Source organism: Meles meles, chromosome 19 (genome assembly GCF_922984935.1).
Source record: "Meles meles chromosome 19, mMelMel3.1 paternal haplotype, whole genome shotgun sequence".
Lineage (NCBI taxonomy): Eukaryota > Metazoa > Chordata > Mammalia > Carnivora > Mustelidae > Meles > Meles meles.
In genome coordinates, this window is record NC_060084.1 from 6,607,209 (window position 1) to 6,622,967 (window position 15,759).

A 15,759-nucleotide genomic window follows, 5' to 3' on the forward strand; every position below is an offset into this window, starting at 1 on the left:
TTTTCTACAAACAATCTAGCGGCCACTCGGGGTCCCCGGGCAGTGGTGAGTGGGTGAGCCATCTCGGTGCCCTGCCGTGCTCTGGGACCAACAGGGGCCCTTACTGCTGCTGGGGAAGAGGCAGGCCCGGCTGGGCAGGGGCGACAGGATGCAAAACACGGCTGCTTTTCCAACCTGTTTGTTTATAAGCGGCCGTGCTAAGAGACTAAAGCGTAATAACCAGCACAAGGTCTTGCCGAGTGCGGGCCACGGCTCTCAGCCACAGCTGAATTCTAGCTCACTGAGTTCGCCCCACGACCCTGTGGCCACACATCCTGTCATTGTCCCCGGGAGACCTGAGGCACAGTGGGGAAGGCTCTCACCAAAGAACGAGCTGGTGGCAGAGGCTGGGTTTGAACCCCGCAGCCTGGTGTTCAACGGGTGGGCAGGCTCCTCTCGAATCTAATTGAAGAAACGTAGTTTGGAAGAACACCTCCGTAGGTCACCCCAAACACTGGCAGACCTGCGGGGCGTCCCCTCCCCGAGAGGCCTCCCCACACCTCCAAGGTGGCCCTCGTTATCCCCATCTCGCTCGCTCAGGGCCGTCTTCAGAGGCACACAGCACTTTGCACTTGACCCCGGACGCCCTCGTTCCTCAGTTTCCCCAGCGAGGCAGCCTCCACGTTGATCTTTCTTCACTGCTCTGGTCCATCCCTCATTTTTTTCTATTGAGGTGAACTTCACATAACACAAACCACTGGAAAGTGCACAGTACAGTCTCCGTGGCGTGCAAGCCTCTCTACCTAGTTCCAGAACCTTTTCCCGCCCCACGTGCCCAGGAGCACTCGCCCCCCAGCACCCCTGCCCACAGGCCCAGGCACCTGCGGATCCACTTTCTGACTCCAGGGATTGGCCTTTTCTGGATATGCCAGACAAATGGAATCCTACGCGGCCCTTTGTGCCTGGCCTCTTCCCCATGGCATCATGTTTTCAGGGTTCACCCGCGTCGGAGCCTGTGTCTGCACTTCCTTCCTTTTTCTGGCTGGATAATATTCCACCGCGGGGACGGCGCCCCTCCCCGCCGCGAGCAACCTGCCATCCCCGATGGACGCTCGGGCTGTCTCCACCTTGTGGCGACTCTGAGCAATGCGGCTGGGAACGGTCCCGTATCCGATTCCTGATCGGTTTTCCACGGCAGCGCCGGAGGGTTCCGATGTTGCTACACCCTCAGCAGCCCTCGGTCCCCTCTGCTGTTTTATGAAGACCGTCCCAGTGGGTGGGAAGTGTTGCCCTCCACTTGGAAAGCAGAGCGGAGAAGTCACCCGGCGCCCCCTCACTGATCCAGTCCGGGAACCGGATTCCCAAGGTCATCCTGGAACTGGAACCCTCTGCCCTCACAGCCCAGGGACCCTGCAGCCCCCCAGGGTGACTTTATTTGTAGGGAATGTGTGGTATGCAGAGAAAGATCTTCGGGACAAACAGACCCGGGCGGCAGAGGCCGCTGGCCCCGCCCTTGGGAAAGAGCCAGGGCAGATAACTCAGAACACGCTCCTCTCACACCCAAACTTCAGAAGCTACTCTGGACCACAGGCCGTCATAGGAATGAACTCCCTCGGGCTCTCCAGAAAGCTGCAGGTTTCTTTTTTTCAGAATCAGAACACAAGAATGAACCAGTACAGGTCACTTCTAAAATAAAACACACACGAACCCACCCAAACTTGGTCTTAGTGTTTTAAAGATAGACCTTGGCTCTTGTTGGCTTTTCTTTCAGCTAAGAACAGTGATGGGGCAACACGGACCCTCCTAATGGGCTCCCATCCAGGAGTTTCCCCCCAACCGGCCCCTTCAGCCACAAAACTGTTTGATTTTCTACCCTTGGCCATTAAGGAAACAGAGGAGCGGCTCTCAGAAAGGTCTGTCTTCCTCCCCAGAGAGACAGGACGCTGGACAGCCTAGTCTTGGATCCCATCTCTGCCCCTCCTGGAACACCGGACCCGTGGGTTTGGCAGAGTGCCAACTTCTCTGGGCCTGTTTCTCTGCTATAAAATGGGCTGTTGGGAGAATGAAGCGAGTTAACCTGTGAGTTGCTTATCTCTACCTGTGCCATATCTCCACCTACATCAAAACCAGCAAGTACCCCTCCCCCACGTGTAACAGGCAATCTGGGGTCAATTTCTCCAGGACTGGGTTCATATAGACATATATATATATGAAATCTATATTCATTCCATTACATATGTTCCATTTGTTCTTTTGCTGTGATTTCAGGAGTGACTATGGCCGACTTACATAGCTTTGATCTTACTAATAGATTCTTTAAGCCTGTTGCCCCTGATCTTTGGTCGGGATCCCCCTCTGGCATGTTGTCAGCAGCACTGGCCATTGTAGGCTTGCTGTCTCGGGCAAGGGAGCGAGAGGAAATTACAGAGACTTCCATCTGCCACAGAAGGAATTCCCCAACATCTAACTACATTGTTGATATCAAGCTCCTCTATTTCTCTAAGTGTAATTTCTTTCCCTCTTCCAAGGAGGGTCGTACTTTCTGGGGGGAGGGGGAAGGGCAGAGTAGAGTTATTCTGGTAGGGCTGGAAGCCACGAAGGCAATGACCGTGGAGAGTGTCTGTCAAGGAGTCGATCTTACATTAAGAGTTAGGATCCAGGCAGCTAAGACCCAAAACGTTCCAGCTGAGGCACAAAAAAGACTAATCCGTTCGGAAATCAAGTCAAGCCTTATCCATGATGTGGATTTACTAGGAGCCGCTGTAAAAACTGGAACCAACCAGAATGGCTTCTCCATCAAATTGTTTTATTAGGTTAATTAAACAGCTTAAAGACAATTCATTTTGTTCGGTACCCTTCTAGAAAATATTTCAAGTTTTAAATGAACTTCCAATACATAAAACAAAATTACTTTACCATAGACAAATTTCAGATCAAAATACAACACTCTGTTTCTGTTTTCTTACAGTTATAAAATCCAGTCGATACAAACTACATAAAAAAGATAAAACACTTTCACTGATCCTCGGTACAAGAGAACAGCACGACTGCAGACGTCCCCCAAGCACAATCCCCGTGCTCGCGGACGGGGACCGACCTGCAGTTACACCCCACAACACACTGAAGCAGGTGAACGAAGTGCGTGCTACCAGACTGGACACAGGGAACCGACCCCTTTGTGCATCGGTATTATTTGTAAACCGTCAAGCAACTCTGTAAGAAACGTTACCAATTCAAAAAGTTACTTCCACTTTGCTAAATTTCATACCAGCAAAGGAAGAGAAAGTTACTCCACAGAACAAACGGATACATTTGGACCACGGGATGCTGGAGACGTGACAGTTCAGTGAAATCAAGTCAGCACAATTTCTCTACTGTCCTACTGAGTTTGGGGAGTACAATTCTACAAGCTGCAGCTTTCCGGTACCACAACGATTTTCAACTGTCCATACAATGTCTTTCCTTTAGCTTCTGTGCATTTCGTTGCAAATCTTTTTTTTTTCTTGTTTTGTTTTTTTATTTTTCAAGCAGGAGGTGTTTCCTGGAAGACCGGGATACCTGTCACACAACACAACCTCCAGCGAACACGCATCTGAGCGGACTGCCCCACTTGGAATCTTATCAGATAGTAAAAGCTGCAGGGTTTAAACTGAAACGACTCTGTATGCACCATGTCAGGAAACATAAATTATATGTTAATTAAACGAAGACTGCTGTCCAACCAGATGAATTCTGATACCGTGGCCTCTGAACCTGGTATGTGTGAAATTTTCCTGATGGCATGGAAATCATCAAAATGGCCAATCAAGAGGGTGCTAAAAGCCAGTTCTTGACAAGGGCGACTATCACGCATTTATGCCTGGTGCCACGCAGGCCATGGGCCAAGGCGGGGGTGTCGCTGGCCGTTCTGCCGGGCTCAGGGCCCACTGGGAGGATCAGCCCTGAATCTCGGGAGAGTCAAACTGAACTTACGGTCCTGTTTTAAGGAATTCCCTTGATCGTTTTCTTCCAGCAGGAGATCTGCCTCAGTGATACAAACCAAACGAACCTACCGCCGTGTCGTGAGTTACGGATGGATCTCATTCACAGATCAAGACAAACTTCTCCGTTACTGGGGACACACAGGAAAAGCACGAAGTCTGCCCGAGCCTGCCTAACGTGCTTCTTCACTATGGTTACTAAGGAGGACGGGAGCGGACGGGGGTGCAGCGGGGAGCTGCCCGTAGCAGAAGCAACGCGGCCCGCCCCGGTTCAGGGGAGGGACACCCGCGCACGGGAGGCTGCCGTGAGCGCTCGACTGCTGGGCCGAGGCCACGATTCCCGCTGTTCGGCTGTCAGAATTCACAAATGGTAGGATTCGAAACAAAACAGGCATCGCTGTGTCCCTGGCGACAGGGAGGGGTGCAGGAGCGAGGAAACAAATGAAAGCTGTGTTACAAGGGAGTCAAAAGGAAAAGCATCCCATCAGCAGAAAAAGCCACTGACGGCTGAATTAAGCGCGTGTTGCTAAAGAGTCTGTGCTTGTCTCCACTAAAGGCCTCTTCATACATCTCCCGCCGTAAGGTCACCTGCCCCACGGAATGTGACTGTTTTCATGGAGAACCTGAACTCTGAGGTCCCACGGAGGGAAGAAGATGCTGGGAACCCACGTAAATTGGTTGTTAAGCTGATGACACCCTTTTGCCCCATGCACCAGTTCCTACATAGTTTTTTGTTTTTTTTAACAAAGCGTTAAGAGTCAAAGTCAGTAAGCACATGCTAGATTAACAGTAATACATGTTATCTGCTGGGGTTTCTTCTGAAGCAAAGATCTCTTTTGAAAGAAATATGAAAAGATGGTATCTCTGATTGTAAACAAGCAATTCTAATTTCCGATTCTACTCACAATTTGAGCGGCATGTTCTGAAGTCAGAGCTACGGAAGAGAAAAAGGAGACCACGGTCTTGCTATGCTCTCCCGAATGCTCGAGAGGACGGCGCAGGGCCCAAGCCCCTGGACGAGCCCCGTGGCGGGTGTGCAGGCGGCAGGGGCCCAGGCCAGCCCCCTGGGACCCCCCAGCAGGCCTTGCCAGGCGATGTGGGGGCCGCACAGTGCCTTGAGGCTGGGCGCTGAGGTAGTACGTGTGGCATCTGGAGCCCCTTCTCTTGGCTCAGAGAGGAGCCCATGTGGGAGGCGGCCAAGCTGGGCCCCAGCGAGGCTCTTCTTGTCTAGAGCTGGCCATGCCTCAGAGGGAAGGCTCCGGCCCTGAGCTCTACCCAGGGAGGAGCAGGGCGGTGTGGACTCTGACAAGCTCCCCAGGGCCTGGGGGACAGGTCTGGCTCTCTTGCAGCCAGGGCCAGCTGGCTGTGGAAAGTGCTAGTCACAAAGGTCAGGAGCTCCCAGAAGAATGCCTTTTCAGTAAATATTTTCAGGCTAACAGGCTGGGAAACAAGAAGAGGTTTTTTTTTGTTTGTTTTTTGTTTTTTTTTTTTAAATTTTATTTATTATTATTATTATTATTGTTTTGTTTTGTTTTCCCCCTTTTCCCCCTTTCTGGGATACATACTTTATATGCAGTTAAAAACCCCCAGTTGGGATGGGAGGAGCAGAGGGCAGGGTGGGAAGGCCAAGCAGAGGGCGTACATAAGAGGACCCTTGAAAACAAGACCGGAATGACCTCTTCCACCCCGACTGAAGTCCCTAACTGGTGCAGAGAGACGTGCCAACTGAGGACGAGCCTGTTTCCTGGAGACCCCCCAGCAGGGTCTTTGGGCAACCACAGTGGGACGTGGGGAGGAAAGCCAACACTGGTTTAAACAGAGCTTATTAGTAAGCCAAGATGACTCGAGAAATCAGAAAATGCACCCAAGAGATCGGAGAGCACAGACGGCCCCCCCTCCACCCCTGAGGACCTGGGTGCACACCTTGGCTGATGCTTGGTTCTTCTGTTTTGGGGCAGATCTTTGCCAAGGCCAGGGAGGGCCAGAAGAGACACATGGAGTGAGAGGCAGCCTCCCTCCCCTCTAGGACTAAGACTGCCTTGTAGCTTCATAGAAGAGGGAAAGCAAAATCACAAGAGGAATCAGATCCCTTGGAAACTCTTCTCAAAGGACAGTAAGACTCCATTGAGCTGGAAAGGGCCTGGAGAGGTCGGCCAGCCAGCAGGCCCAGCACACAAGCCCCCTCGAGAGCATTCCTGGCCTCGGTCACCTAAGTCCTACTTGAAAGAATGCAATTTTTACTTATCAGCTTTCTTACATCTGCAAAGACACCGACAGATTTCAAGCAAAAAGTAGATAAAAAGCAAGAATTGCTGTTCTAGTTGACAATACAGTTTTAGGGAAATCTCTAGAATTGTGCCTATTTCTGAAAGTTCTGCTGAAGAAGGATGTGGCTGTTGGCCAGAGGCCACAGTCAGAAGGCTGTGGACAGGAGGTGGTCAGAGAGGAAAGGAGGAGGGAGCACAGGTTGAAAGGAACAAAGGCTCTTCTCCCCAAAATCAGTGCAGAAGTAGAAACTCACCCACCCCAGTTTTTTTTTTTTTTTTTAACTAAGCTGTTTGTCTGCAAGGAGCTTTGGAGACGGTGACCAATATCTAGCCACAAAGCAAGAACTCGCGCACAGACGCGGTCATGCCGCTAGTCACAGCTGCGAGGGCTCTCCTAGGGGGCGTGTTCAGAGACAAGCGCTCAGTGCCACGGAGGGTTCCTACCTTACCGTGAGGCCACTCTGTCTCAGTGTCCGCTGCTGGCCTGAGCCACGCACACCTACATGTTCTAAACAAGTCCCCGGAGGCCTGTGTCTCAGGCCTCTCCAACGGTGGCGCCTGAAACTGGCAGCTAAATGCATGGTCCCGGCGTCCGGCAGTGCAGCCGGTGGACCAAGTAGCGCAAGAGACTTCTTTTCTGGCTACCAGTCCCACACACAAACACTATTCTTTTTTTTTTCCTTTTTAATTTATTTTTTAAAACTGTGCTCTACGCCCAAACTGGGGCTTGAACTGACGACCCTGAGATCAAGAACCATATGCTCTGCCCACTGAGCCAGCCAGGCGCCCCACTCTTGTTTTGAAATACTTGGCTTCTGTTCAAGTTATCAGTGACTCCCCGCCCCACCCCTTTTTTCTTTTTCGTGTAGGAACTATCTTTTCTAAACCCGGATATGAGACTATTTGACCATCTATCAGATTGTCACAGCGCTGGGGAGCCTCACACCCAACACTTAATCCCTCCCAGCACTTTTCTCAGCCTTCTAGATCTTTCAACACATCGTCATCGCTAAGCAAAGTGTTACAAACGGCCATGGCCCCCGGGGCCGCTCGCAGCAGCGCTGTCTGTCATGACTGCGTCGTCCACTTCTCAGCCTTGTCAGCCCTGTTCCTCCTCTTCTTACTCACAGAGAGAGCCGGCGCGGCTTTACAGAATGCCTTTCCTGCTGCCCCATCTGCTGGTCCCAGGGTGGGAACCGGAGAGGAAGCGACCGTATGGAAGGGTCTGAGGAGCTCACTTTCCGAATCATTTACTTCAACAGCCCTGCTGCACTCGGAGCTGCAAAAGTACTACACACATACACACTCGTAACACCAACGTTGTTTGTTTAAGTTTCACACAGCATCCAAGCTGAGAGAGAACAGGTACACGGATCTGGAGCAGAGATCTAAAATATCTAGTTTACTCGACCAGTGTAGGTCACTACCTGTGACATCTTAGGGGAAAAAGGAAGATTCAACTTTGGTAAAGAGTTTTAAGGGTTTCATTAGGCGAATTCTGAATTGAGGTTTATCCAAAACAACTCTCAATGTCCCAAGCACATATTATAGGATGGTTCAGCTCTACAGAATCATCCCGACTTCAAATATTAGAGCAGCGGAAGGAGAGCGGTGGCAGAGGCCCAGAAAGTAAATCATTTTGTCAACACAAATGTTCGTTTACTGATAGACCTCGTGGCAGCAGAGGTTCGAATGGGCAAGCGCGAAGGCCAGGACACACAGTGAGGGCAGTGCTGCCCCCCACCCCTGGGGCTCACCATCAGTGACCCGAGGCTGAGGTGAGTGACCACAGTGGCCATAGCTACGGGTGAAACATGGGCTGCCAGGTTCTCACCTTCATTATGTCCCTGATCTTCAAAGCAGCCCAAAGAGGTAAACACTCCCGTTTACCCTACATTTGCAGGTAAGGAACTGGGCTCTAGGGCTACAGGACTCCTGAAGGTCACGGTCTGCAGTCCTAGTCTTTGAACCCACGCACACCCGGCACCATGGCCTGGGCATCCTTGCAGCTACTAGGTTTGCCTGGGAAAGTACACCAAGTATTTATACATGTTTTCCTCAAAATAACTGAAATAAAAAGGTTGGGGCTCCAAGGCCCGAAGTCTTGGTTCGCTCGGAAACCACTTGGGGAATGTCTCATGCCTGCTGCTAGCCCCAGGAGATGCGGGTGTACTGTCATGTGGGGGGAAACTCTGCCTTTCGTTCTAAAAAAGTACAGGCTGGAAAACCAGATCACGTCAGAGCACAGCGACAGTTCCGTTGTTAGGTCTCACCTGGTCCGTAAGTGATTCCCGGTATGCTAGGTTTTTAGGAATGGGCGTAACTCTTTTGGGCACTGGGGATGCTTGGTAATTCCCATGAGAAACCACTCTGGGAAGGGAAGGTCTGCCTGCAGGAATCGGTGGACCTCACGGCTCCCTTGAGCTTACGGACGAGGGAAGCTGACAGACGCGGGCGAGGACAGAGCCCTGTGCAGAAGGCACGTTCCACTGACGCGCACAGCAAATCCACTCACTCATCATTTTAAGTAGAACACAATTCTGTGTCGTGTGGTCAACCTCAACCCTGTACTTCGGAGACTTTTAGATTTCATTTTAAAACCTTAGACTGGCACGCCTGGGTGGCTCAGTGGGTTAAAGCCTCTGCCTTGCGCTCAGGTCATGGGATCGAGCCCCGCGTCGGGCTCTCTGCTCACCAGGGAGCCTGCTTCCACCCCCCGCCCCCTCTGTCTGCCTCTCTGCCTGCTTGTGATCTCTGTCAAATAAATAAATAAAATCTTTAAAAAAATTAAAATAAAACCCTAGACTGTGAGAACCAAAAGAGAAGAGGAATCTACTAATGAACCTCAATTTTCATCAAAATTAAAGATTCTTGGGAAACCAATTCATGGAATTACACTTAAGAGCTCCTTAAGCTGCTCGCAGTAGCACCTGTAGACAACGGAGCACAACGGCCCCAAGCGTGTCAACTCCAAGCGCTGGGCCTGATTCCACAGACACCTGCTCCCGTCTGGTCCGAACGGGATGGGGCGTGGGCCGTTTTACACAGCAGTGCTGTTTCAATGCACACTTCTCTACGTTATGAAAACACAGTCTTTTAAAGACTCTTTAAAGTTCAAGTTGAGTTTCAAGTAACCACTTTGCAGCAGCTCTAGGAGAATGATTCTTCCTCCTGATGCAAAGGGCCTATTAGGAAAAAGTAGTAAAATGGAAAATATGCCTTAGAGAATTGTATTCCTCAAGGCCGCCCGCTGCTTGCTTCCAGGCTTTTGTTAAAGGACAGAATGTGTCGAATTCTCCTGAATTGGCAGGGGATCAAGCACAACACTACATAATGAGGTAGCCGAGAACGGAGTTTTTCCTATAAACACAAAGAACAAGGGAATAAGTGCATGTAATTCTCATCCCCTTCAACAGGAAACATGATAAAGAGAGCTACGTACAGTCATATTTATACAAAGTTCACAGGTTTAACTGGAAAAAAACGTAACGCAAGGTTCTAACGTTTGCCTTATTTGTAATTGATGAGGAGGAAAAATAAAAACAAGGTATTTTCAAATCGATGATTTTTGTGGAAATGCTACAAATAAAGATCTAATAAATATAACTTGCCGACCAGAAAGAAAGATGAGCCTGCATGTGCTTGGGGTCCGAATGATCTGGAGTGGCCGCGTGCCAGTACGGGTCACGTGAATGGCCGGATCCGAGGGAAGGCAGTCATGAGGACATCAATATCGAATGGCCGGATCCGAGGGAAGGCACCGACTGCGCCGGCTGCCTCCCCGCTCCAGCTCGTGACTTCTCTAAACACAGATCACACTGACCGAAGCATTTACAGCAGCTTCGCTGGGCCATGAGGACATCAATATCAAACCCTATAATTAGCCTAAATTTCAGCTGAGCAGCAATTTTAAAGTATTAGTTTTTAATCTCACAAAAAAAAGCGTAGGTGACAGGTGTTCTGCCGTGATGCGAGCCTGTTTTATTTGCAGATATGTGATGTGATGAGGAAGGGGGGAAGTTTACAGACCCAATCAGATCAGTTAGAGAACTTCAGGGACAGAAGGGAACGCGAACACACTTGCCTCAGTCGTGCGCACGGACACCAAGAACACAGAGTCGTCACCGAGCTCCTTAGTGTCACATAAACACAGGGACAGCCTGGGACAAAGCTGAGATAGAGTTAGGATTCAAAATAGGATCGCTTCTGATAAATACACAAGTTTTGAAAGTTTTACCACTTGGCTTGCCAAAAAATCGCAGAAGTCTCTATTTCCGTAGTATTGACTTGACCACCAGCCGGTGGCAAAGCCTCAACGTGACTTCATGTTCTTCTTCCATATGGGCAAGCGGGTCACCCCTCACCATCATGCCGCACATCTCTATCATTCCTGAACCGGCTAGAGAGAGTACTTCAGGCGTTCTGAGCAAGCTAGCAAAACACCTTCTCCAACACTCTAAGACACAATCCCTTCTCCCTCACTGATTTCAGATGTGGTAAGAAAAGTAGTATAAATGACGCTTCAGATCTTTAAAAGGAAAAAGTGCTTCTCTGTCAAACACGAATACTTAGTACCCCTGTTCTTACGACCTTCAAAAATTCTTAAGTTTCCTCTGGCTAATGGACAAAGAAAACTGAACGCCTTTCAGCTTACATCTGTGTAACTTGTGAAGGACATGTTTGGGGGTTTAAGTTATACCACAAATGATTATTTTACGAATAAAAATACATGTACACCTAGAAAACTAAGTGGGAGTCTCAAAGGCTGAACAGTGAAATGATAATGGTTTCTGCTCACACGTGAGGTGGGGAACGAGGCCGCATCTCCTGGGCCTGAGAGACAGCTCCCTGCCCGAGGGCGGGGGGCGCTGCACCCATCACGGAGATGTGAGTATCCAAGCAGTATGTTCAGGAAAAGGCTTGGGACCACATATACAAAACAACAACTAAAACCCACCACTAAGTGTGATAAACGGCATTAGGTGTGCTGAGGATAGGGTCCCCAAATCCTACAGAACCATATGGACACCAAAGAGGTCTGCATCCGTTATGTCAGGCACTTTGCATTTTTTTTTTTCTGTACTAGGTTCTCACCCTGTAACAGGAGGATAGCCCGTCTGTGTACAAAGTTCCAGCAAAATGAGTCGCTCATGGAGAGGACTTCTCAATCCAGTGATGAACATCGCTTTGACGACAAGAGTACCGTACTGCAGTGGCCAACCATCTACTGGCTGCCTGCTGTGTGCCAAGCACTGGGATCAGCAGATGGCCAAGACAGGGTCAAGGAGTTGACCATCTAGAGGGAGGGCAGCATGAAAGCTCCCCAGGAATCCCAACAGAATTTTTGGCCGGTGCGCTAGAAGCATTTGCTGATTAAACCCAGGACAGCTTTTCTGTAATAATCGGGAGTCTCCTCTCTCCCTGGCTCCCAAAGGCTCCCCGACTTCGTGAGGGGCAGCCACAGAACAAGGCAGTCTTACCCTTCCCCCTCACCAGGTGCTTAAGGGGGTTCCAGTGCCTTTTAAATCCATGCCAAGTTCCACCTCATTCTTTCCCCAGACCATCTGATGTCTTTATCTGACCACAGGAGGCTCTCTGGAATCAAGCAGGCCAGCAAGAAGGCAACATTGCAGTGTTTTCAGCACTCCTTGGAAAACTTTTTGGTTGGGTACACTGAAGCAGGAATGCACCAAATGGAACCCCAACGGACCAAGGCAGCTAAAGAATGTCTCCAAAAAACCCAATTACTACCACAAGTAATGAGGCACCACGGCAAAGACAGCCCTATCTCTACCAGGTCAGTGTAAGGATGTGCTTCCTGTATGTTGCCTAGGGAACCCCACCCTCCACTTATAAATTATAAAAATGGCACCGTCAAAGCGTTGTTGAAGTGGCAACATAACCAGACCCTTCAGTACAAAGAATATACCATCCATCATTGCCCAAATACCCTTTTTTGTTGTTGCAGTCTGAGCAAAGCCTACTGTTAGCTGTAAGTTAGCTATAAATGCCTCACAGCAATGAAATAAAGAACTGGTGAAATAAGCAATGAATTTAAAAATTTCTTAGGCCAAATCTTTATAGCCTACCAGCTATACTAGTTGGTGAACACTGTTCTTAATCCCACTAAAGAAATGGAAATACCAAGTAAGACTTCCTACCAACTACAACTCTATGAATATTTACACCCAACGTGAGTTTAACTCAGTAGTATAAACTGAAGGGCCATGGGCTCAAGAATTTATCTGAAGCACCAGAAGACAGTAATATATGTAGTCTTGAACTACAATCGAAAAAGTAAACATATAGAAACACACTTACCAAGTCACATAACACACACAGACATTCTCTCCCTCTCACGCTTTTTCCTCTCGCAGGATACAAGCACTCTCACACACTCACAAAAAAACCCCAAACAAACCACTTCATTTTAAATTAAACACTTACCTCTTCGAAAAATCTACATTTGGATGCATTAAACAAACAAACAAACAAACAAGCCTACTTTAGACCGCAGCCTAGGAGAGATCCTTTAAATAATCACTGACTCTAACCTGAGACAACCTTCCTTCTGTTGGTGGGGTAATGAAAATACATTGCACTTCCCCCAAAGGTATTTTATTTACAATTTTAAGATCTACCCTCAACTGCCAATTCCAACCTATGCCTGTAAAAGTGCCTTGTGAAAAAGAAGTATTAAAAAATTTATCAAGAAAAGATGTTTCAAGGCATAAGCGGAATGTTAAACCTGCATGAAATGAGTTAAAATTTATTTCACAATACCGAAGAAACGGTCATTTACCAAAAAAGGTCATAATTAATTTTCAAACATAATAAAATTAAACATATTCCTACACGTCAACGTAGTACTTTAATATACATATTATATATAGGAAAATAACAGTTTGGCACTTAGCAGCTACTGTTGGTGATAGCATCCCATATTATGTGGCCAATTTATTTTAAAAAACATCACCTAATTTCTGCAGCTACTGTGTCAATGGACTGCATAAAAAACTTAAAAAAGAACTGTTTTTATAAAATGAATTGACCAAGTCATGCAGGCACTGAAAATATTGCAACAGGGACTCATTCACTTCTAAACAATGAACTGTCTCCTTGGAGAGGCCTGGCGTAGACTGGGAAGAATTTTAAGCTTCAGAAATTAAAGAGAGAGAGTTGCTGACTATCACGGCTTCCACAGGACATCAGTCACTGCTTTAACGTACCCCAGCTGCAACTTCTGAAGGCCAAGGTTCTGTTCTGTACAGGATATGCTACCAAAGAAAATTCACTTTTTCAGCGATTTGTTTCCCTTAAAAAATGAATCTCTAATTGGAAAAAGAAGTTTGCTTTCTCTGCTGTGGTCACATGGCTTGCTTTGATGAAAAGATACCCCAGGCGTCGCTGGGAAGGTGTGCAGACTACAGCCGACTGGTACACAACACAAAGGAAAAAAGGTCAGCTTTGCTTTATACACTGGATTCGACTGTGTTAGGAGCGCGTGGCAAATCTGGCCTAGTGCCTCTGTTACAAAGATGAACACCGCGTATGCCTTCTCCTACCAGATCTCCTGCCACACACAACATTCTCTAGAACCCCCACAGGCAAGGCTTCTCCCGGCAACTTTTAGAGCATTGTACTGACTCCTAGTAGGTGTAAGAAAAAAAAAATCTGCAGGGAGGGGGTGACCCTTTTTTCTGTTCATGGTGCTGGTGGGGGGGGAACACAAGCCATGTTTCATACACATGTTGTTAACAGCATACAAGCATTCCATCTAGGAAGTTTCCAGAAGAAACTCCTATTCTCAAATTTGTAACCAAAGGATACACTTATACATTTATTAATTATTAAGACAAAATGCTGCTCCTTACAGCCATTTACCAAGAGGGGGGGGGAAAAAGCTGTAGGAAACAATTAGAAATGAAGAGCTCTGTATTAAATTGATTAGAAATCTGATATTGCATAAAATTCAAATTATGATGTCATCAAGCACTTTGAAGTCTCTGACTGCACACTAAGGTGGCATAATTTGAATGCAAAACAAAGTATCTTATAAAATAAGTGCTACTAACAACAGACTTTTTCCCCCAACGGGAAGTGGGGTGACATGGGAGTGCGGGAGAGGGGCAGAGGGTGGAGGAAGAGAAAATCCGCTCTACTATGAACAGAATGAAATTAAGTTGAGGTAGTTTATTCTACCAGCCAAACTTTACTTATAACATAATTTGTCTAAAACTCTTGCTAGTAAACGGCACTGAGAAAATTCTGCTACAAAGACTAGATTCTTACGCCGGTGTGCGTTCTAAGACAAGTTTTCAACCCTAAACAGGAGTAAACAAGACTTTGTGTGCTTTCGGACAGATTGAAGTTTTTGATCCCTATATATTTTGTCTGGACAGTTTTTGTAGTCACAGCAGACCTTTATGATTTGTCTGACTTAGGTCTTTCTTCTGGAAAATCTCCTACTCTGCTTAACAACCTCGTGTTTATAAAATGGTTCTGATTATTTGCAAGGAGGAACAGCAGTGCATGAGATCCTTCACAGCTCCAGGAGAACTACCCCAGAAATTATGGCATGATGTATCTGAATTAATGCAGAAGTTAGCAACTTCCCTTAAATTCACATGAGGGCTGCAACCTGACTCATGGATTTACTGAACCTTTAGATGACTAAGATAGAATGTTGTAAACGAGAAATTTTATCTTAGTTTCAATTCATGATAATATAGTTTAAAAAAGAGTCTTCGGACACAGTACTAGTCGTAAATGGACACTAACCGGCATACAGTCCAATCTAACATTTTAGGCACAAACCTTAATCGGTCAGGCAGGGTTAGGCATGATATTTCCTTCCAAGTGCAGTAGGAAAGCAATCTTGGTATGCTTGGATATGTTGATTTGCATATACGGATTTTTGTTTGTTTACCAAAGCCAGGTACTCGAACACAGCAGTCACTCAGACATGAGTTCCCTTCAGGGAAAATGCACCTTAGGATTTTAACTTCAATATTTTACATGATACCGATTTCCACTTCCCTTCTCCCTTTGACAGTGACTAGCCTCCGTCTGTCTGCAGACACAACTCAGTGGAGGACGGGATACCTCCAAGGGAGCTTTTTCCATAGTTACGGGTTCTCCCCAACGAGAGCAGAACCTCAGGCTTCTAAGCATTACAGTAAACCACCAGAGTTACCACACAGAGCCCGGCACACAGAGCAAGTTTCGGCCGCCACCTCCGTTCCCCTCGCAGAAAGCTGTGTCACGGTGCGCTTGGTCGGGAGCGTCGCCTCTGCTCCGGCCCCACTTCAAGGTGAATGGACACGGATACGGAACAAGCCTTGCTGGAGCTGCAGGCGGAAAAGCTTGCAATTTGCAATGCGTAAGGCCGCACACCCGGTGCGGCGAAGGTCAGATGGAAGGAGTGGCTTCGTGTGGTGCCAGGTCCCTGTGCTTCTCTTAAACTCACGCACGTAGTCGTAATTGGTACCTAGACCGCGAGAAGCAGCAGAGGTGACACAACGTGCCTTGGC

At 47.9% G+C, this 15,759-nt stretch overlaps 1 protein-coding gene across 2 annotated transcripts in view; it reads right to left on the minus strand.

The window, feature by feature from the left end:
• Window positions 1–2,768: 2,768 nt before the first annotated feature.
• GAN (gigaxonin) overlaps window positions 2,769–15,759 on the minus strand; it is a 60,367-nt gene continuing 47,376 nt past the window's right edge. For both annotated transcript variants that reach the window (XM_045989434.1, XM_045989435.1), the window contains one exon: window positions 2,769–15,716. In XM_045989434.1, the coding sequence (XP_045845390.1) occupies window positions 15,535–15,716 (182 nt within the window). In that variant the 3' untranslated portion in view covers window positions 2,769–15,534. The remainder of the gene's footprint in view (window positions 15,717–15,759) is intronic.